We start from the raw sequence: 24,257 nt of genomic DNA, 5'->3' as shown, positions 1-24,257 counted from the left end.
ATCCTTTAACTTTTTTTTTTTAGAAAATCTGTTTCTTTAGCACTGTAGAATATAATACATTATAATGAATCTCAGCACTCTCTCCCACAACTGGAGCAACCCTAAGCACTTCAAGGAGGATGAATGGGGAATTGGTTGGGCTGGCTGACAGAGGAAGAATCAGAAGTCTGAATTAATCAGTCTTTGTCTTTCCTTCCTGCTCTTCCCCAAAGTGAAAATGTACGAAGAGCTTCAATAAACACACTCTCCCTCTAGATAAGGAATGGTTAGAGAGCTATAAAAGCAAACACTATGGTGATTCTGGAGAAATGACCTCAGAAGACCCACAAGAACTGGAGCAGAGACTCTTAGTTAGGCATGTGACTGCCACAGAGATGAAGATTTGGAGAAGCAACAGCAAGTGTACTGAGGCCTCAGGGACTGAAGCCAGGAAAGTGGTGGTGGACACTACGGGAAGGTGATGCTGTAAACAGCTGTATGCAAGGTCAAGGCTTAATGAAGGACAGTGAATAAACTCATCCAGAAACTACTGAAAAGTGTAGCTCAGATAAGAAATGGGAGTTACTGAAAACAGAAAGGACTCCTTCAGCAAAGTTAGAAGGAATCCTATTTCTGTAAATCCCCCCAATAAATGTAGTTAAGAACAGACATATTTGTTATTTTAAAGATCTTCCCAAAATGAGTCAATATTGTGAGAACATCATTAGTCTTGAGAATGGAAGTAAATGAGAGGGAAAAGTTGATAGGTAATGTTTTTAATTGGTATGTAGAGTAAAATGTAAAAGTAGCTGATCATACCTGAAAATATGTAAACTGGGAGTGATAGAGGTCTGGATAAATATGAAGAGTAGTTCCAATTACAAGCAGCAACTCAAACTTGTGAAGAGACGAGCTGATATATCCCGTGAAACCCAAACACCAGATCTTCAGGAGAGCTTCCAAATCAAACAGAACTGTAAAAGCAACCTAGATGAATATATAAAACAAGAAAGATGCATTCAAAACACTAGAGTTAAATTACAAGTTTCTATGTCATGATGTCTATCAAGGTTTTGTACAGCACAAATAAAGATCTCCATAATATTTAACAAAACCACTCATACTCTAAACAGAATAAACAAGCAGTAATAGATTTCCTCATATTGGCTCATATTCTTCCCTAAAATGTACATTTTATGAAATTTTCTGAAGTCTCAACACAGACATGTAGATTCTACAATTCCGAAAGCATGAAAAAATAAATCCATCCAGCTGACCTTTCACTTTGTATACACAAAGGAAAAAAATGATGAGATTTTTTTCCAAAATGTGAAGCAACACATGTGAGCTGTCTGAAGAATTTTAAGAGATCTAAGGAACAAACCAAAGTTTAAAGGTTTCTTGTTTGAAAACTGCTACTTCAATTTTCTAAAACATCCACAGTAATATGATAACCAAAAGAGGTAGAAAAGGGGTGATGGGACTTAAGCATTAGAACAAATTAAAAGAAGAGGAAATTCAAACTCAGCCCAGAATTGGTAAATTTTCACAATTTTAAAAAGAAATGGTGTTAAAGAAGTTGAGCAAAGAGAGTACAGGGGAAGAAATCTACCTGTAGGCTTTGGATGACTGTAGGATTCTTCCAGAGGCCTTTCTTGAAATATTTACGCACTAAAATGCACAATGTTTAGCTTGAAAAAGGGAGACAATTTTGCAGAGGTTTACATCTTCAAGATTTATTTTCTCTTACTTCTCTCACTACCAAAAATCCTTCTGGCTAGACATACTTCTTCCTCACCTGCCTTCTTATTTTACCACTGTATATACTCTGAGATACTTTCTCCCTCACTTCCCAACAGCCAGGAAAGCCAATGGAAAAAATGTTTTTCCTTGACTCAGCAATTTTCCTCTTTACACACTTTGGGGCTTAAGAGAGACACTGAAACAGCATTAGGTGGCATCTATATACAGCTAATACTTTCAAAGTGCTGTGCAAATATTAACAAAATACAGCTCAAACCTCCTTTGAGCAAAAGCATTATTAGTCTTTTAAGATGGAGAGATTAATTGACTGTGGGCCGTAAGGTTTACTGGATTTGGCGGGGGTGACAAAGTCAGAGACTAAGATTTTAATCCTGAATCTGACAGTGACAATCTCTGGGATGCTGCCTTAAGTACTTACATTATGTAAAATCTAAACTCTCCAGTCCATCAAAAATATATTTATCAACATGAAAGAGGGCGTTTGTGAGAAAGCTAAATAAAATTTTACATATTTTATGCGTACAGGACTGTCACAAGCAGGAGTGGAGATGGAAATTAAACACTGATGTTTATGTCCCATGTTTATTCCTCTAGTCCACACAGCTGTTTATGAGCAGTGCTACCAGCTATATTATATGGCTTCCTCAAGGCATGCAAAATAGTTATTAGGCTTCGAACGTCCTCTGAATGATTAAACCAAGGCAAAATGCTTCATAGCACTCAAAAAATTTCTTCACATTAGGAAAGAAATACTACTAAGCAATATTTGTGTGATTTCGGTCATAACAGTGTAGGGACAGTTTCATGCTCATATTCTTGAATGTATCTGGCCAGTTTTTCAGCCCTTGTTCTAGTAGCTCCAAGAGCTCAAGGAGAACAATGAGCCAAGTTTGAAGAAACTATCCCTTTACATGAAAATCTCTATCTGAAACACAAGGGAAACGTTTTATCAAAAATTTTAAAATGAAAGCTCACTTTTAAAGGAAAAAACCCCTGAGTTCTGAAAGAATAAGGGAGGTGAATTAGGAAAAAATGTAACAGTGGGCAGAAAGCAGCTGGAATTCATCTTCAGAGCAGGTGGAATAACAATGCCATTTAAATACACACACACACATACTTCGGAGTACATAGGCTTCCTATTAGGACAAGACTAACAAATACGATGTTAAGTGTACTTTAATTTATTCTAAAAATGTGTGGGCGGGATCATTTGCATTTTACATGCTTGTCAAATGAATTCAAACCACTAGCACTTAAAAATGTATCAAACGGTTTGCATAACATCTGATTACATTTATACACCTGTCTTCCTGCTGACAGAGCTTGTATTTTTTTCCTTCCTTGTAATTAATTACAGGAGAAGATTCAGAATATCTGACTAGAACTTTTTGATAGGTATGAAATGTAATAAAATTTTGTAGACTTTTTAAAAACTGAAATCACTCCTTTCACTGCTGTAGAGACAGAGGAAAGGCAAATTCACATAAGAAGCCAGAGCAGACCAACAGAGAAAAAGCAGGTGGAACACATGAGCAGCCACCCTTCACCAGGTTGCCAGTTTTGCTTCGGGGAGGCCAAAGAGGAGCTACCAGGAATGGGCTGCTTCTCTGAGGGCTACCTCCCATTCAGTCGCCCAGACGTTTTATAGTATTAATGTCGCCTTCAGCGACATTAACTTTTGCCAGTAGCCCCTTAACATTTTTTTTTTTCAGAGGCAGAGCTCGGTATCAGCCAACATCCAACAGTGACAGACCCAGCTAGTTTCCTCTGTAACTGTGCCTTACTTGAAAGGTTATCAAGCTGTCGCGAAAGACAAGAATTTTCCCCAGCGGGATCTGTAGGATTAAGGGCACAGACCTCCAGCACTTCCCTTGCTACCAGATTTGATGCAGCACTCAATCTTTCCTTCAGCCAGGACAGGGCAAACGCTACACAAAGGCAGCAGTGCAAGGGACAGACTGCAAAAAGAACCTAGGAGGAAGTGTACAGGAGCACCTGGTTTTGCATTCCGGTTTTCAGACCCTTTAAAGCAGTACTTGTAGGAACCTCACACGTCTCCAGTAAGACTTCTAGTCTGTAACATCTTTTAATGGAAGACAATGTGGCAGTTGCATGTAAAAACAAGCATCCATCACTATTCTGTCTAGGTATTGAGCGGGTAAAGTCAACATCCTCAATAACAATTACCAAAATGAGTTTGAAGCTCTACTCTTTCCAGGTTCTCAGATACTGCACTGGGGTTTTGAGTCATCCTGTAAAATTCTGGTTTTGCTTAATCTGCAGGGCTGATGTATACAAGTTGAAATGCTTGTCAGAAACTCTTATTTACTATTGGGTATACAAAATTATGCAACCAATGGGATCTGCGTTTAGAATTCATTTCTATCTTTTATCTTCTTGTCTAACCTTTGCCTCCTTTTCTCTTGAGTCTGTCTTCTCTTTTGAACCAAGAGAACTTCTTTTCTTTCTTGGTACTGGGTCTCTCAATAACTTCACTTAGATTTGTCTCCTGAATTTAAGTGGATATATTTCTACAGTTCTAGGCCACTACAATGTGTGCTCCATAGAATGGACCAAGTGAGCTATTTTATTAGACACGTCTGCTCCTACAGTCAGCAGCTTCCAAGACAACTTCTGGAAAACGTACCAGAAAGCCAGATATGTTTGCTGTAGTCTGTCTGGCCATTTACTGCAGCAAAGGAATCCCCAATCAAGTCAGCTCCCCCTGGAGGGAAAGCTTTCTGCAGCCTAGTCTAATGGAAAATACAGAGCAAGAGCAGTGCATCCTGCTCCAACCAATCTCCCTCACCAAAGAAACAAACCAGCCACTGTGGAATAATCTGCATTGTTTGAGTATTCAGCCTCTTCAAGGCTCTTATAAACAATTTCTTTGTATGCCCTGTGCTGCAAAGAACAAGTTTTACAATAACCGAGTAGGAAGTGACACCAGCTTATCAATTTCTCCTCTCTCCCAGGAATTTTTTTACTCTTCTGCTCTTCTGCTACCATATTTTATACCTCCTTCCATAAGATACTAGGAGTTTGTTCTTGTTTTATTTTTATAGTGTCTGTAGTAAAAGCATCACAGATAAAAAAAAAGAAAAACAACAAATGGACATCAAAAGAGTATGCCTTACAAATAAAGAAAATACCTTTCTTTATTCCAAACTAATTTACCTTATGTACTTAGAAATGTAAACAGACAGAATGTAAACAAATTAGTTTTCTGACAACCTCCCCACTAATAGATCAATAATCTAAGCTATGCAGGAACAGAAAACTTTAAAGAAAACTGGACATTGCTTATAGGACACAGTTATAACACACCAGTCTACATGACATACTCGTCTTGAATTATTAAACTGGCAAGTATTTCTGTTGGAAAAAAACACCCCAAGCCCTACACTTGAAATAGATGTTGAAGAGAGTGTTTCTAGCACTGATTAATAAAAGCATAATTATACTATATATTCAGTGCCAAAATAGAAATAGCACATGCAGCGTTTCCTATTTTGAATATAAATAGAATTAATGCTATTTTGTTAAGAATCCAGGCTCCACTTGCTGTATCCTGGGCATAAAGCAAAAATGCCTACCACGAAAAGTTCATGGTCTCAGACTTTAATGCTGACTTAATTATTTTTTTCTGGCCTAGGATATTGTACTGGTTTTGGCTGGGATAGAGTTAATTTTCTTCATTGTAGTTTGTATGGTGCTGTTTTGGATTTGTGCTGGAAACAGTGTTGATAACCCAGGGATGTTTTAGCTGTTGCTGAGCAGGGCTTACACAGAGTCGGGACCTCTTCTGCTTCTCCCCCCACCCCACCAGCGAGCAGGCTGGGGGGGCACAAGGAGCTGGGGGGGGGACACAGCCGGGACAGCTGACCCCGACTGACCCAAGGGATATCCCACACCATAGGACGTCATGTTCAACATATAAAGCTGGGGGAAGAAGGAGGAAGGGGGGACGTTCGGAGTGATGGTGTTTGTCTTCCCAAGTCACTGTTAGGCGTGATGGAGCCCTGCTTTCCCAGAGATGGTGGAATGCCTGCCTGCCCATGGGAAATGGGGAATGAATTCCTTCTTCTGCTTTGCTTGTGCATGTGGCTTTTGCTTTATGTCTTAAACTGCCTTTATCTCACCCCTTGGGTTGTTTCTGCTTTTACCCTGCCAATTCTCTCCCCATCCTACCGGGGGAGAGTGAGCGAGCGGCTGGGTGAGGCTGAGCTGCCTGCCAGGCTTAAACCGTGACAGAGATTAAAATGACTTGCCCTGTCCTCACTTCTATCATCAAATCTGGGGGGGTGTCATAAGACAATCCAGCATTTGTTGGTTTTATTCTGATATCTTATTCCCGGGATCATCCCCTTTCACATTCATGTTGTTTTTTGAATATGCTTAGAACTTGAGATAAAATAAAGGTAACAAATTTCACAATTATTCTTGTAATTGTTGACTGGGCCAACATTTATTCAGTGTTCATGCAAACTACAGCTATCTCCAGCAGCGTGAGAGACAACAGAGCATGACGCACCACTGATGTCTCTACAATCTGCACTTTTTTGAGGGTTTGGACTCTGATGCTACCTTTAAGTTTCCTTTGCTTTCATTTTTGTCCCAGAACTGGTGAAGACTCAGCTTCATAAGATTTGAAGAGCTCAGATACAAATTCTAAAACTAAGATAAAGTAAAAAATGGGTATCAACTCAACCTCCCTTAAAAAAAGGCAGATTCATAAAGCATCATAATGTTATGGACTAAAGGGTTTAAAGTTGGGCACTTGAGTCTGACACTCAAATGTATTTAGACATTTAAAACCACAAGAGTACAAATCATTGAACTTTTTGACTTGTGATTCCTCTGCCATTGGTATATTCGTTGCCAAAAAGGCAATACCAATGGCAGAGGAATCACAAGGAATATACTGCTGTCATGCACTCTAGCCTAAGAATGTCCCTTCTGGCTCCAGAGAAGGACCGTGTAATTATCGAAGCCAGGGAAACTGCAGTAGCCATAAAGCTAGACATGTGCCCAGTCCAGGCAACCCCATCAACACTTTCAGAGAAATGATCTCAGTGAATTTCAGCACTGGTAGCTTTATACTCAGATAAAGTGACAATTCACAGTGCCCATGGAAGTACGTATTTTTTAATAAAGAATGCAACAATACTGATTTCACTCTTGATTAAGGAAAAACAAACATCTATTTGAAGCCATGCCTGTATGTTAGTACCAAAGACTTCAATTCTTTCTTTCTTTCTTTATTTTTTAACTGAATTAAATAGTACTAAAAAGACATGTAGGCAAGGTTCTAGGATCTCTAGTGCATGCTCTACAGTAAAATCCTTGATCGGCTAATGACTCAAGGATGCTCCCTGCCAGAATGTCACTTGTAAAGAAACTTTTTACCTCCACTTCACTGGTTCAGGAGCACAGCCTCCCCCTTCACCAAATTCATGACTGGATAAACATATTTTTTTTTTGCAGCGTGCTCTTGAGGTTGCTGAAGCCAGGCTATTTGCAACACTATTTTGGTTATGCTTAAGGACCTTCTTGCAGCTAAGTATATGTCGAATAAAGATGATTTAGGAAGAAGTACTATATTCTTTAAAGACAGTGTTTTGTCATTTAAAGTTAAATTCTTCTGGATTTTACACTCCTGCTACAGAAAGATAGCAAGACAGCAGCCATGCGTTGCCTGCAGATGTTATACTTAAGCCTCAGCTCATTACCACTGACATTTTGTTTGAGGAAATTACCTTTCAAAAGGTTGTAAGATAGGGCTGTCAGCCATTGTCAGACAGAGGAACTTGAACAAGTTAGCAAAGAACTCTTGGAATGCTTGAGGGAATAAAAAAATCACATACTAAAATGTGCTTGACATTCACATTTTCTGCTTTAGCTTATCTTGAAAAATATCCCGATGATAGTCATTTCAGCATACTCACCTCAGCTAGGTAAAATTCATCGTATTGTCTCTTGAAGTTTTCTCCTTTGTAGTAGTTACTAGCAGCAACGATCACATCTACCGCCACCATGCTTAGTATGAACATATGAAACACGGATGACCTCATCATTTTCTGCAAAAAAAAAGATAATTTTATCATCAAAATCAGTCAAACCACATGCATTATAAAGTTTTATTACACTGTCAAAACATAATCAGCTATAATAGTATGCTTTTATAAAACTTCCTTACATGATTCTAATTTATTACTCTTTAAAATGTATTCTAATGTATTGCTTCAACTGGTTTATATGTGCAAGTTGTTTTCTTTTTTACTTTTCAGTTTTTTATTTGCCACTTGACTTCTTACTGAAGTTTTATCATTTAATATGATATCCATTACTTTAGTATGTTTTTAAAGCATAAACTGTACTTCTATCTACTCAGTTGCCCTTGGTTGATACTCCTTATGATTTATTCATGCAGATCTTAATGACTTATTGTTCAGGAACAAGTAACATCAATTCTATCTTGTGCATTGCTTTTGCTCAAGAAAGACAAGTAATACAGGATCCATCTGATGTCAAACTATTGCCTAAAAGTATAAAACATATCTACATATAGTAGATAAGCACATCTGGGCCAATGATCTTTGAAGTACTTCACAAATAATTCACGTATCTGTGCACTTAAAGCTTTGTGTCACTGCTGCTGCAATCCCACAGGAGAAAAGAGAAGTGGAGGCACGCAGCACTGGCCAGAAGTTTACATCCATGAGTTGCCAAAACATTAGTGATAAGAGGTATGCCAGGAGTTCAAAGAACTAACTTCTAGGCTTCCACCACAAAGAGCGTGGACTTATGATTCACCTGAAAACTTAACCACTACGCTCATTGGACCAGCCACAGCTGTTCCGGTAGAAGCTAGAGTCAAACAGGCAGAATGTAGTGTTATTCTACATTAAACCATCTTTGAATGAATGGTCACTAATATCGATATTTTTTACAATCTTTCACAAGTAATGCAGTTTATGTCTTTAATGCTTATTTGCAAACACAACATAAGTAAGTTATGCACCATTACGGTTCCTTGTGTTTGTGTGTAAATTTAAGTTGTGTTCACATTGGAAAAGACCATTTTTATTTGCTACTGAGTTTCTATGTAAAAGTGCCTAATAAAATTTCAGGAAAAACAAAACTCAAAATATAGAAGAACTCAGCCTCTTCTCAACTTCTTTTTAAAGACTTTGTGTGTGCCTGCACCAGTTTATATTCACAGAATCACATAATTATTTAGGTTGGAAGAGACCTCTTGAGATTATCTAGTCTGCCCCTGCCTGCTCAAGCAGAGTCACCTAGAGCGAGCATTCCAGGAGTGTGTCCAGTCAGAGTTTGAATACCTCCACAACCTGCCTGTACCACTGTTTGACCAACCTTCACAGTGAAAGAGTGTTTTCTTGTGTTCAGATGTTCAAAATTAGACAATGTCCCAGCGGGAGACAGAAGAAAAATCAGATCACGGAATCTATGAGATTAAAAGGGGCCTCTTGAGATCATCCAGTCCAACCCCTCAGCTCAAAGCAGTGTCACCTAGAGAAGGTTGCTCAGGACCATATCCAGTCAGGAGGTTTTGAGTATCTCCAAGGATGGAAACTCTACAACCTGCCTGGGCAACCTCATCCTGTGTTTTTACAGTGAAAAAGGGTTTTCTCATGTTTAAATGGAATTTCTTGGTGTTTCAGTTTGTTCCCATTGCCTCTTATCCTACCACTGGACACTATTGAGAAGAGCCTAGCTCCATGTTCTTTACTTCCTCACATCAGGTATTTTTCCATACTAAGATCTCCTCCCAAGCTTTATTTTCTCCAGGCTAAATAGTTGCAGCTCTCTCAGTCTTTTCTCATATGAAAGATCGTCCAGCCCCTTTACAATCTTTGTGGCCCTCTGCTAGACTCAGTCCAGTATGTCCATGTCTTTCTTGTACCGAGGAGCCCCAAACTGGACCCAACACTCCTGGTGGCCTTACCAGACCTGAGTAGAGGAGGATCACCTCCCCCAGTCTGCTGTCAATGCTATTCCTAATCCTGCCCAGAGAGTTGTTGGCTGCCTTTGCCTCAAGAGCACATGGCTGGCTCACGTTCAACTTGTTGTCCACCAGGACCCCCAAGGCCTCTTCTGCTAAACTGCAGCTGGTTGGTGCCAAGCCTGTACTGATGCAGGCAGTTATTCCTTCTTCGGTGTAGGACTTTGCTTTTCCCTTTGTTCAAGACCATGAGGCTCCTGTTTGGTCAGTTCCCTAGACTATCAAGGTCCCTCTGAGTGGCAGCACAACTATCTGGTGTACCAGCCATTCCTCCCAGTTTTCTATCATTTGCAAACCTGTTGAAGGTGCACTCTGTGCCATCATCCAGACCATTACAGAAGTCGTTGATGAATCAAGAGTGGCCTTGCAGTAACAGTGGCCAGCTCCCTTAGCAATCATGGGTTCATCCCATCAGATTCCATAGACATCTGTATGTCCAGTTTGTTTAAATGTTTCTTAATGTGATCGTCTTCCACCAAGAGTAAGTCATCATTGCTTCAGATTTTCTCACAAGTCTCAGGGGCTTGGGATTCCTGAAGGACAGTCTTATTCATCAAGACAGGGGTGAAAAAGGCATTCAGTACCTTAACCATTTCCATGTCACCAGGTCCCCTAACCCACTCAGCAGCAGGCCCACAGTATTCCTAGTCTTCCTTTTGCTGCTCTTATATCTTTAGAAGCCCTTCTTGTTGCTGTCCATGCCCCTTGGCAGACTCAACTCCATGTGGGCTTTGGCTTTCCTAATCCTACCCCTCCACTCTCAGACAGAATCTCTGTATTCCTCCTGGGCCACCTGGCCCTGATTCCACCTCTTGTATGCTTCCTTTTCATTTCTGAGTTTTTTCCAGAGCTACTTGTTCATCCATGTGGGCCTCCTGCCACATTTGCTTCATTTCCTGCACTTGGAAGGGGACCATTTTTGAGCTTGGAGGAGGAGATCCTTGAAAATCAACCAGTTATTCTGGACTCTCTTATCTCTAGGACTGTATCTCATGGGATTCTTCCAAGCAGACATCTGAACATGAACAACTCTGCTCTCCTGAACACTAGGGTTGTGGTCCTGTCTTTTGGCTTCGTTCCCTCCTTGCGGGGATCTGAACTCCACAATCTCATGGTCACTGCAACCAAGACTGCTCCTGAACCTCACAATCTGACCAGTTCCTTCTTGTTTGTAAGTATGAGGTCCAGCCAGAACACCTGCCCCCATCAGCTCCCATGTGTTAGGAAGTTACCGTCACTGCAATCCAGAAATCTGGATTGTTTCCTGCTGTGTTGCCCTTCTAGCAGGTATCAGACTGGTTAAATTGCCCCAGGAGAACTGGGGCCTGTGAATGTGAAGATGTTATAGAAGAATGCAAAAATTAAGTAATACATATTTTTACATTTGTAAAGATATATTAACGTGTTAGAAGATTCATATATAGAGTTGTAAAATGCTGTCTCGGTCTTTAGTGAGCTGAGGTTGTTACGTTGGTAAAGAACAGTCCACATTTACATTTTATGTTTAACCCTGCCTGGAGCTCAGGGTCTTGACCAAGCTATTCTTCATACTATTGGGGGTTTCTGTGATCAAATTAGAACATAATACAGTATGTATGGGAGGCTGCAAGGACTAGCACTTGTTCAGGCTTTTAGCAAAGACTTGTACCTGCCAACACAAGTATTCATCCCCTGTTGAATTCCACTAGTGTTTTAAGGCAGTTTGCTTAAATTGAAGCTGAGTGGAGACTAAGCACATATTTACAAGCATTCAGCTGACAGGACTGCCCCTTGTCTCTTAACATCTGGACTTCTTGTGCGAATCACCGATAACATTGAAGACAGAAGACAGCTCAACCCTCCTCATGCAAGCTGGCTTCCTTTTGACCCTAGTGGCATAAAATGGTCGTATATTCCAATCTAGAAAGGAAGGCTTAGGAAATAAAGCCTGACAGTCAGGAATTTACAGAACAAGCCTGGGTTAACAACAATGCCTAAAGCACAGTGAAGCCACCAAAACAGAGTGGCTAAATGAGGTCTTGCTTTTATTTTTAATCCACAAGGCAAGCTATAAGAATACAATAATTAAAGATAGGGCTATTGGCATCAATCATGCATTTTTGTCAGTGGTGTGATTCAAAACAGGTAGCATCATATCTGTTACATTTCTATTTCACACAAGTTCTAAACAGATAGTCTCTCTGCATATTTTACACTGTGTTTTTAATAGCGTCAAAATTTCCTCCGTAGTAATGAAGTATTCTGCCTCAGTTGTGAAAAGACTTGCTAAAAGCAACTAGTAAGTGAGGCTGTAAAATGCACTCTTCCCTCCCTTCACAAACAACAACAACAGGGAAGCAAAATGGTAATACAGGAAGAATAAAAATGCATAAACCGCCTTGGTATACATGTACATACACACATACTTTCTCATACAGTCCGTACCTTCAGACACTCATAAAAAGATTTTCCAGTGGTATATTTAATGCTGGAAGATAAATCACAATAACATAAATAACATCCTAATCGTAGTATGATTCGGTAAAATTCAATAAAGCTTCTTGTCAATTACTAAAGGTCACCTTCCCAACTGAACTGAAAGGACACAGTTTACCTAATAGAGAGTATTACGTTGGCATAACACAATTCAACACCAAGACAATAAGGAAGGAGGTTCAGACAGGATACGAGCTAGGCACAGGCTACGTAAAAGCAGGAACAGCTGGCTGAGGCAGCAAGGTAGGAGATGGCTGTGGCAGGCAATGTGAAAAGCTCCTAGTTGCTGGCAGAAAGACAGAGAGCCCACGGGGCCAGCAAGGTGGAGGTATCTGAGCAAATACACATGCACAGCAAAAACACTATGCTGACGAGACCCAAAAAAGAAACTCATTACTTTTAAATCCCAGGACTGGCCTGCTCACAGGGGCCGGATTGGCATCTGTGTTTCTTAATTTTTTCTACAGCATGTCAGAATCTAGCTGCTCACTTGTCATGAATGCTACGCATGATAAGCAGCTTTCCTGTTGGCCTCTCAGACAGACTGCAATATCCTTAGGGGATCAATCACAGTGCTCTAGCCCACAAATGTACTGTGCCCAACCTTCCCCCTACTTTAATCTGTCTTAGTTTGTTCTTTCTGCATCACAGAATTTTAATTTGGATTTATACCCCTGAAATGGTTCAACCACACCTCTGCTGTAACGTTTGACCATGAGAGTTCACCATCTCTTTACATGTTTCTGTATTTGGAACAAGGTCTAAGCAAAAGCTGAATTTAGCCCACAGCACTTGCCCAAGCCTTAAAAATAATTTTGGATCACCGGATCAGCAGTGTGTCATTTGGATTACAGCCCTTTTCAGAGCACACAGGCATGGAAAATTCTCCGTGAAAACTTGAAAGAAGAGACATAATGCCAGTTTTTGTTCTTGTTTAATTTGCTGACCTTTTTCAGCCCTTGGATGTGTGTTTCTTAAACTGTGTAGGAATAAGATGAAAGAAATGTTCTGATGTTGCTGTCACTCAGTTGCATGATGGGAAAATTGTGTCTAGTATTAAATTGGACTTAAGATTAGCTGTGTTGAAGCAGTCTCAAGTGAAATGTCCTGTTGTTGCCATCAATCAACTGCAACAGTGAAGAATTTCTTACATTTACTATGAATCACTTCTAATGCTGGTGTCTGGCTTCATGCGGGATGATGATTCTCAGTGTCCAGGACACTGTGAAGAACATGGATGGCACAGCGCATTAAAGATGTAATGGCCATAAAAACCAATACATGACAAACCGTTACCGATCCAAATTCTTTCAGTGTTTGGAAACGCACAAAGGAGCTGAGGATTTGCTTTGTGCCCTGATGGGATTTTCATGGAAGCAGAAAAAGAGCTCTAAAATACTACTGCTTTATTTAACATTAGGAATGTGTTTGCTACAGCTGAGGAACTCGAAATGAAAAATTATATGTAATATCCCAGATTCACCCAAAAGCTCAAGTAAGCAATGACATTGCAGTCGCTGAGAGATGGAGACTACCCAGGGCACTTAGTCTGATCGAGCATTACCGTGCATGGCCTAAAGCAGTCTTTTGTCACTCCAGGAGTATCAGAATGGGGTACATTCCTTTATTACTCCTTCCACCTTCCCGCATGGCAAAGGGAGGATGAGTGACATAAATTGGCCTTTGCCAGCTCACTGTCCTGCAGAAAATCCACAGCAGCTGCCACCTTACACAGCCAGAGCCACACAGACCCTGGCTCAGGAAAGCAGTGGTCCACGCAAAATGCAGTCACTAAGCAAACTAGAATAACTGAATTTTCCTAATGCTAAACCCCTTTTTGGGGCTTGATACCTACACCAGGTCACTCCTTGTACCACCATCCTTTATATGGGATTTTTGTTTCAAGTCCACAATAGATCTTGCTTACTAAGCAAGACAGTAAGTGTTGCAAACTTCTAGGGTCTGACAGACTTAAAAATAAAAGAACACATGGGCCATGCCACCCTGATATTACTAGCTCAAAACTGACCAAGCCGGTGATGTTCAATAATATCATGTGAAGCCTTGAAAAAGGTGTTTTCAGAGGGCTCAATGGTTTTAGTTCAGACCTACAGAAATTCAGACTGCATTTGACAATACTTAACACTGTTGGTGATGGTCTAAGAAAAAGAAAAAAATGAGGACAAATTGGCTTGAAGAATAAAAACTTACCGACAAAGCCCTCAAGCTTCTTAGTACTGAGCAAGACACGGTGAGGATCTGATACACAGAAAAGCTCTGCTTATTTTGGCCATTTAGTGTGTGAAAAGCTTAGGGTGCATAATTGTCAATCTGGCAGGGTACCTCTCAAAAGTACCAAACCAATTAATGAACAGTGTAAACATCATTTAACTAAAAGACTTTGATAATCACTATATGGGTAAGCATCTTTTTTCCCAATTTTGATACTTTTGAATTGTGTATTTATCAACACACAACTGTAGGAAAAATACAGTTGTACCTCTATCTCTTGATATTTTAGATATACTTTAACGATTCATAAAACAATAGCATCTCCACCTCCATGTTTTAATAGTATGGCTCAGGTAAGCTACTTACTCCCTTTTCATCTTCATTAGCTTTTGCTATTTGCCCAAGGAAGCTAGATCCTGCAAAAAGATTCCAGCCAAGCTTCCAGCTACAGCTGTTGAAAGACCTTATACTGGCTACATGATTATTGTGGTTAATTTTGTACCTACCGCTATAATGATGGTGTAGCTCATTTGTACTCATGTCTACACACGTCTACTGCAAGACCTTCCTCTCTGGTAGCTAGAATAGATTTTGATTTGTTAAAGTTGTTGTTTAGATGTGTACAAAAGAGTTGGTCGATATTTTAAAATAGTTATCACAACTGAAAATATTACATTTGTGCTACTCCAGTCTTTTTTACTTATGGGCCTGTTGCAGCCTAAATCAAACCACTGCAGTGGCATGAAGGCAAATATGACTCCCAGCTTATTTCAGTTCATAGCACCACCATGACTTGGGGTCGTGGTATGCTCTGTAACTGCAAGTCTTACGGTACCTGAAGATTTCTTAAAGCTGGGCTCATATGAGTATCACAGAATACAGAACCTTTGTTCAGAAGAGCTAACAAAGCACGACTCAAGTTCATTACAGCAACACAGAAAACAGTAAGTCAAATAAAAAAAGAAAATGTATTGTGAGTAAATTATCTCTTTTTTTGGCAATTTCTTCAGAGCTTGGACCACAACTTCTAAATACATGTAGAGGGATCATAGGTTTTATACAACAGGGCCAGTTTAAGTTGTATGCATAGAATTCATACCACTAAGAAAGTAACATGGGAAACAGTCACTCAAGGTGATAGTCAATATAGATTTGATACCGAAAGCAGGAGACATCACATGCCGCAGAAATTATTATAAGGCACTGGAACAAGACTAGAAATGGCAAAGAAAAGTTGACTTTCAGGATTCTATGCAACATGATTTCTAGAGCCACTCAGCAAAGATTCAATCTTGGGCTAAAGAAAAGGCCAAGTTTTCTGATCCCATACAGGTTTAGTATACTTGTGGTGTTTGTCTGTTTTTTTTTTTTTTTTTTTTACCAAGTGCTTTTACCTTGACTATGAAAGGAGCTTTAGAAAATCCCATTCTATACACTGCTAATCATGGATAATTCATAGCATGAATAGGATAAATTTGATTTTCATCTTGTTGGTTAATGGCCATCTGAGCAAGTACAAAATTGTGAAATTGCAGGAAATTTTCCCTTTTGTTTGCAGAACATTGTAGAGCATTTTACAGGCTGTGTAACTAATTTTCTATAAACCATTTTGCTTTCAACTTACTTTATGACTGCCTGACAAAGATATGCTTGTAAGGAGAATTTAGCAAATTCTTCTCACGCTCTGCAGTCTGAACATTTCTGAAAATTAGTAAGCATTAACCACAAATTTTAAGGGAACAGGCTTTTTAATATCTTACATTGTTGCAGTTATATATCAGTGTGGGACATTAAAAAACATTGTAAAACAGATATCATCTACTGTATTTGAGAGGAACTTCCAGATGCTAGACGAATTCAAGTAATGCAACTTTATTGGGAAAACAAGGGGAAGGGAGAGTTTTTACCTGAAGACACTAAAAGGGGTGGCTTTTAGACACGGCAAAGAAAGTCAGTCAGTCGTCTCAGCTCAGATGTTATTAACTTTGGTGATGGCAGGGAGGCAGTCTCGGCTTTCCAGTACAGGCTTGCCTGTCCCAGTGCAATGAGAATAGGGTGAGTCTTCACCAGTTTAGGTTACAGAGACTTCCTTTAACATTCTTTATGACACCAGAGGAACTTCTCAGGGTAGTAATGTAGTAGAGATGAATGTAAAGACTCTTTAAGACCCATAGTCCAATGAAAAATCTCCTTGGAAACTCTAGTTAAAGATCACCTTAGAATACAGAACTTTTGTTACCAGTTGCAGGAGATAATACAGAAGGTATGGTGATACTCAAGGAAGCACGACGCTCACCAAAACCAAATAACATCATAACCCTTGCAGGTTTTAGAATATGCAATTGGAAACCTTTCTACAAATGTTATCTGGCTGCAGCAGAGGTGACACTGGCCTGGCAGAAAGAGCAGCATAGACAGTGAACTGCCCTGGCTTGGAAAATATTCTATGCATTTCACTTTACTGTGCCTCTGTTCCCACCTTCCACCTCACCTGATTAGTATGTAAAACTCAAGGTAGGCACTGTTTCAAACTATGTGTTTTTACAGGACCTCCTACTACACAGTCTCAAAATATTCTGGAAATGGGACTTTTACTGAATAATGGCAACATTCCAGGACGTGCAAATATGTGCTCTGATATGTAAGCGGGGTCTTGCTTTTTGTGCTATCACAATATGTTTTTTAAAGCAAATGTAATTTTCAGATTATTTATAGCTAAAATCATACAGAAATCAGCAAGTGCCAAGGACTCTCTTCCAACAGTCTAAATGTCTCTGTAATATTTGAAAATACAAGCAATTAGTGAACCTGTCATATTGTACCAGACTCTCCTGCATTTTTGCATAGCAAATTTTAATTTAAAAATAAAAAACTACTTAAAAAAGGCAGACTGAATTCTGGTCAAAGGAAAGAAGTCAAGTCAGTAACACAGGAAGAATGAGAAAGTACACACTTAGGAAGAAAATGAATGCAAATAATGACAAAAAGCTTATTGAAGAGAAATGAAAAAATGTACGATATGAATTTTCCAAGTAACCAAACTTTAAAGGCAAAAGAAATTAGATACTTTTTTCCCTCACATCCTAGATTTGATAGCCCAAGTCCTATTTCTGCTGTAGGGCTAAAGAATAAGTGTTGCATATGCCTCCTTCAGACTAGCTGCATCCTGTTAATTCATACCCTGCAATAACAAAATAAAGCAGGAGTATGGGTACACTCCTGTGTGCCTCTTACTAACAGCAGTCACTTTTCTCCTCCCACAAACTTCTAAGAGAACAGTCAAAAAGAGAAATGGTGACTCTTCTGCCCTAAAAATCCATGAAATAATGGCTTCTTTGAAACTAAATGAACCTCCTCCTCACCAGTTTATAAATCAGCTAGCACAGATATGTCATTTTCTTTGCAAGAAGATAGAGAGGAAGTAAGCAGCCTTTCAGTGACTGCAATCTGACTTAGAGAAATGGAGAGCAGCAGCTGCAACATAAAAGAAACCTAAAAATACTACTTAAATTGTTCGCGATAACAATAACGCATAGAGATTGTTACCTTCCCCTCAGATGTCAGAACTGTTAGTAAGTATATCATCACCTCAGCAGTAATTTTGTTAAAGCTACATACTATGAAATGCAAAATAGAACCCAAATAATATGAATACAGATTTAACTCTTTTTCCTAAGCATTGCAACACAGTTCAATTCAGAAAATACAATGAAACAAAATAATTATTGTATAAAACCTGAAATGAAATAGGCCAAGTTAAATTTTGGTTTATATCTGGTTATTTCATCTAAGCTGTAAGTTGAAGTGGACCCTGTACTTTACTAAGGTGTAATTAATCACCTACCTGTCCTATGTGGATTAGTATATTCCCTCACACCGTAATACTTTCAAAATGAAAGTCTACAAGTTCTTTTCCTTTCACAATAAAAAATACTCTAGATTTGCAAATTATCTCTGATCTCTTAGCAGCAACTTAAGTATCTGGACTAGTTTCAAAGCACAGTGATAAATGCATTTAACCTCAAGTACAGGAAGTGGTATAGACCCAAATTAACATTTCCACCTGGTCATGTTACACACCACAGATATACATAAATACATAAAACCCCACATAAACATAGAATCGTTGAATGGTTTGGACTGGAAGGCACCTTTAAAGATCATCTAATCCAAGCCCCCTGCCACAGGCAGGACATCTTTCACTAGATCAAGTTTCTCAAAGCCCCATCCAACCTGACTTTGAACGCTGCCAAAATATATGTACATATATGTATGCACATATGTATATGTATATATATAAAATCATAGAATCATAGAATCATTTAGGTTTAAAAAGACCTTCAAGATCATCCAGTCCGTTAACCTAGCACTGCCAAGTCCACCACTAAACCATGTCCCTAAACCCCACGTCTACACAACTTTTAAATGCCTCCAGGGATGGTGACTCAACCACTTCCCTGGGCAGCCTCTTCCAGTGCTTGACAACCCTTCTGGTGAAGAAATTTTTTCCTAATATCTAACCTAAATCTCCCTTGCCTCAACTTGAGGCCATTTCCTCTTGTCCTATCTCCAGCCCCCTGACAGAAGAGACCAGCACCCACCTCACCACAACCCCCTTCAGGCAGTTGTAGAGAGCGATAAGGTCTCCCCTCAGCCTCCTCTTCTCCAGACTAAACAGCTGCTCATATCCAGCCGGCTGTCGACCAGCACCCCCAGGTCCTTTTCCACCGGGCAGCTTTCCAGCCCCTTTTCCCCAAGCCTGTAGCGCTGCGTGGGGTTGTTGTGACCCAAGTGCAGGACCCGGCACTCGGCCTTGTTGAATATATGTACAACACGCTTACAGGGTAGGCTGAATTTATAGCTGATTTGTGATGCTGTACTCTGTCAGCCACATTATAATGGATGTATCTGACATTATTAATATACATTTTCTAGGTTTTTCTCTGAAAACTCAAGTTGACTCAGTATCTGCATTATAACATTGTATTTACATATTGTTTCTGAATCCTCTAGATGTAATCTTCTATGTTATGTATGTCAACAATGTTGACATTTCCTATGTTTGCATTTTTTTATTTTGAAAATACGTTAACCACAAAAGGAAAAAACCATAATGTCATGCTTACTGTGCAGCAGGACAGCTCCATCTCGAATACTAAATCTGTTTTCCATTATTCCAAAGCTGTACCATGTATGAACTGTGGTAAATAATATATTGCTCGCTCCTTCAGAAACACATTAAATATAATTTTGATAAGTAATTATTACAGGTGCTTCAACTTTCCCCCAAATTGCAGGGAAGGTGAGCGAGGAGAGAAGGGATTTGGAGCCTACTTCCACTGTATTTTTTTTTCCATGCCTTCAAAATTTCTGTAACTTTTACATTTTACAACTCCAGGAGCCTCACTTCCATCAATTTTCCATTAACACCGGTTCCTTGAATTATACGCCTTTGAAGACCTCACCTGGCATGCCTCCTTGAAATTGCTTCAATAAGCTACTTACTCTTTCACTTACATTTCAATTTAAGAACTGTGTCTTTGAAATGTCATTTATTAACCAGATGTGAATCAGCCATTTTCACTGCCTCTGTTTTCTTTGGCCTTTTATTTCTCAATTCATTAGAATTCTGTTCTTTTTATGTTATTGCCATAGTGTAGATCTACTAGCTGCTTTATAAGCGTGAAGGAAAACATTGCTCTTACTACAGTGAGTAGCGCATGAGCTGAAAGGGCAATAGACTGCAACATAAGTATTGCACCACACCCTTCTACTGGTACTTACTCAGGATCATCATGAATTCCTTCAGAGTTCTTGGTATTTTTTTTAGGATACAGCATTACCCATCTGCCAAGACAGGTACAGCTGAGCTAGAGAGGAGTCAAATACACTGCCAGCCCTTCCCTTTTTGCCCTCTCGCGGTTTAAATCACCTTCTCAAGTATTTAGCCTGGACTCAGTTTCAGCATGACTGCACTGCTGTGTCAACTCCAATGAGCAAGCTGCTCATAGCAAAGTTGGTATCTACTATTCTGCCTAGACTCTGTAGAAGAAATGGCTCTTCAGGGGGAACCCAAGCTCAGTGCTGTACGCATGTGCTTTAACTCACCTCTACCATGAGCGACTTAAGAGTTCCGTGGGTGGTTTGTTGATAGTTTAAAGTGACAGAGGGCAGAAGAGAGCTGACATTACTCAGAATGACTTGGAGGACTGGAAACATAAATTCTGCTCTTAGGAAGACTTTAGGGCATACCTTCTAGTTCCTTTAAGCTCATGAGAAAACAACATACAGAGCAATTCAGGATAAGCAGAAACTGAGTCTTCATTGCCAGCAACCTCTTGTACAAGGATGAAGAACCATTTTGAATTCCCAGCTACTTCTTGCTTCTTACATACTGAGAAAGCACTGACAAGGCCACATGTTTTAGCAGAAATGAAGAACAACAAAAGAAAAAAAAATTAAAAAGAAAAGAGGTGGAACAATTTTCTTCATTTTGAAGAAGTGATGGTGAAAAAACTGAAAATGAAATCTAAATGCTTCAAGGGTTGTCTGACATGGAAACAGCAAAAAATATGTCCCTGTAAATAATTTCTTTTCTAACATAAAAATATAAGCGTGGAAGCATTCAGTTCTCTCTTTGGACATCTTGCTGTCAGTATTTCCAAGTGGCATGAAAACTTGGAAAATGAGATTCTAAGAAAGCAATTCCTCAAGGAAGGAAACATTTTCTTTAGTGGGTTTTCTTTTTACTATTATTGTATTTCCCAGCCAAAGACGGTAAGAAAAAAACTTCCTTTATGGAAAAATTTTATACTGAACTAGGACTCCTTACCTTCTCTTAGTTCTCTTCAGCTTTTTATCTTAGTACAATGATTATTATAGCATGTGTGCTTTTAAATTCTTTAGATGGCTGAGCTGAATTTCAGTGCTTTTTCACAGCTCTCGTGTTCTTGAGCTGTTTAAAACTTACAGAAGTACTTGATCAGCATTAGAAGTAGAAGAATATTTCTGTTCTTTGATAATTTCCCTTCCGAACTAAAAATGTGTGCTTTACGCAATTAAGACAACTCTACCCAGAATTAATGAAAATCTTTTCCTGGGTCAGACTGGCCATTTGTATCGATTATTGGTTTCTGACTGCAACGCCTTGCCTAACAGAGTACACTGATCTTCTTGGTTACCGTCTCTACTATACATGTCTTGGGAACACAGTGTACAATATACTTCAGACTGGCAATAGCTACCTCCCTTAAAATACTTTTGCTTCTGGTCTTTATCACTTTTACACTTTCGTGTACCTGAAGGAGGCAACAAAAATTTCACTTCATACTAAAAGGCTTAGACCATTCAGAAATAGCTAGTCAGGTATGTGATGGGAAACATAAGGAACATGCCCATAGTGGTACACTACAGAAAACCTAATTTTTAGAAAAAAATGTTTTTCTAAAATGAGTTATTTGGCTGTATAAAGAAATATCAAACATTTTAATGGAATTTCTACCTTTTGATTAGAACAGTTTTTCCTTGCATTTTCCTTGCATAATTTAATTACCACACTCTAAAACTTGTGATTTACATATAAGCAGAGATTACTTCGAAATAAATGAAATGCCCCATTAAAGAAGTGGTCAGATGAATAATTAGAAGAAAATAAAGACTTATTAGCATTGCACTTAGACTCAAAACCTACTTTCTAGTAACGCAGTTTTCATTCAAACAAAACACACAGAAGAGTTGGAGTACTTCCTCCTACGAAATAGCACTGGAAACTGCTGACAACTTACAGGCTCTATTGCCTTGAGCAGGGGGGATAGCAGAGCTAATCAGAGATTTTGATTGCTATTCATTTAGAGGGCAAGGGGCAGTGATTGCCTATGTACTTCCTTTTTTTTTTTTACAATGCATTTGTTCCCCAACTTCACCAGCTAGACTACTTTTACTGCAGTCAAGCTGTGATATCCCTCTTCCCTTCACTACAGTAGAGCTAGCGGTGTAGACTTGTCTAAATAAAGGGATATGGGAAGACAACTCAGACTAATGTGGCTTGGATGAAATACAGTAGCATTTCAGAATGAAAATAAGCTGATCCTAAGGTCAAAGATTTGTACATTTTTAATTGCTTCTCTCTCACAGGTAGTAGCACAAAAAATTATTTCCCTACTTTCTAAAAGGTCATGGAATTAAGGTTGGATTTGGACTGACCACACAGGAATCCTGTTGTGTAAATCTTTTGGAGAGGCTGGAGTCATAAGATACAGGAGACTGCAGCCTTCTGGTTATTTTGAAGCTCACCTTTCCAAATTTATTTGAACTCAAACTTAGTTGGGTAACTGAATGAGCAACACAACAGCTCTTCAGTTTCATAACCACACACAAAGGTGACTTGTAATGGTCATTTGCAGCAAGTTCATACTTCAACATTGCCAGCTTTCTTTTATAAGATGATATTTTAAGAAACTTATTTAAAGCAAGTGACCTAAGACAGAGAGATTGTCTCAAGCCTAACATACACATCACTAATCCAAATTTCAGTCCTCTTTGAAAATCATTCACCCCCCCCTCCAAAAAAACCCAAACCACAAAGAATCTTTTAGAAACCTGCACACCATTTCCATTCTTTTGACTGTTTTTCCAAACAGGATTAAGAAGATTTGAAAATGTAGATGCCATATAAAAAGAGATAAGCATAATGCGTAGTGTGCATAACTACGGCATACTTAGGGCATAAAACCTAGCAGGTCCTTCAAAAGACAAATCAACAACCAAATGCAGATATTAGTGAGTCTTCTTTCAAAGGCTAGGAGGTTGTGTGTAGGGGGGTACAATTGCATTTTTTTGACTCCTTTCACCGTTACAACCTGCTGGAGCTGTGTCAGCTTCTGCTCAACTATACCCAGCAAACTAGAAGAGCAGTTCAGCTGCTGGTAGAGCTGATTTGCAAAACTGACAGTTTTAACACCACCTAATCAAAAGCTGCTTCACTGAATGCTGCTAGAGACGGACGGGATTACAGCAAAATAAATGCGATTGAGAAAGCAGTAGAGACACACAAGGTAAAGCGTTATTTTGGATGAAAACGATAATTTCTGAGGCATGCCCTCAATACTGAGAAGTGACATGGATAGAAAGAAGTTGATTAAGCAAGGGAGAGGAATGAAAATACCTAACTTCCCCTCCCCACAAATTCTTGAACTCTTATGATGCTCTTCTCCCTATAACCCATCCTTTCAAAAATTATTCCTGTATGTCCTTTATGAATTTTCACTTCAGAAATACTTACCTGATGTGAAAGCACACAGGGTGGGAATTAAGAAATCTTATCTTCACAGCAGGGGAAGGACGGAAGAACAGAACAGGCACAAAGGAGAACAAAGGGTTTAGTACCATGGTGAGCTCGTAAGAGTAGTCGACAGCACCGTGGGTGGCAATGATAGGGGAATTGTCATTCACGGACTGTGAAACTCATTCTAGGGTAAGGATTTACATGAGCCTCACTTCTAGTTCCTGCTCTTCAACTGGTGAGTGCAGTGTTTGCCTAAAAACGTAGAACATTAAATCGAGTTGGGAATTGAGAAAAAAGAAAATTAAATAAAAGAAAAAGGCAGGTTAAAAGTTTGCCATCAGCACGCACACAGCTGTTTTTAAAAGTTTAATTAATAAAAAAATCTATAATTGTGAATGGATTTTGATATGTACTAAATCAAAATGAAGCAGCTAATTAGTAAACTAAATCTCTTCTGGTCTGTATGGTAGGAGTTTCTATTGAAGTTAACTTCAA

At 39.2% G+C, this 24,257-nt stretch overlaps 1 protein-coding gene across 3 annotated transcripts in view; it reads right to left on the bottom strand.

Moving 5' to 3' along the window:
• NALCN (sodium leak channel, non-selective) overlaps positions 1–24,257 on the bottom strand; it is a 245,639-nt gene that overhangs the window by 112,480 nt on the left and 108,902 nt on the right. For all 3 annotated transcript variants that reach the window (XM_052785688.1, XM_052785689.1, XM_052785690.1), the window contains 2 exons: positions 7,692–7,823; positions 799–966 (listed from right to left, as the gene is read on the bottom strand). In XM_052785688.1, coding sequence (XP_052641648.1) covers positions 799–966; positions 7,692–7,823 — 300 coding nt within the window. The remainder of the gene's footprint in view (positions 1–798; positions 967–7,691; positions 7,824–24,257) is intronic.

The sequence above is a fragment of the Harpia harpyja genome, chromosome 4 (genome assembly GCF_026419915.1).
Source record: "Harpia harpyja isolate bHarHar1 chromosome 4, bHarHar1 primary haplotype, whole genome shotgun sequence".
In the NCBI taxonomy this organism is placed as follows: domain Eukaryota; kingdom Metazoa; phylum Chordata; class Aves; order Accipitriformes; family Accipitridae; genus Harpia; species Harpia harpyja.
This window is presented reverse-complemented; position numbering and strand designations above follow the sequence as displayed.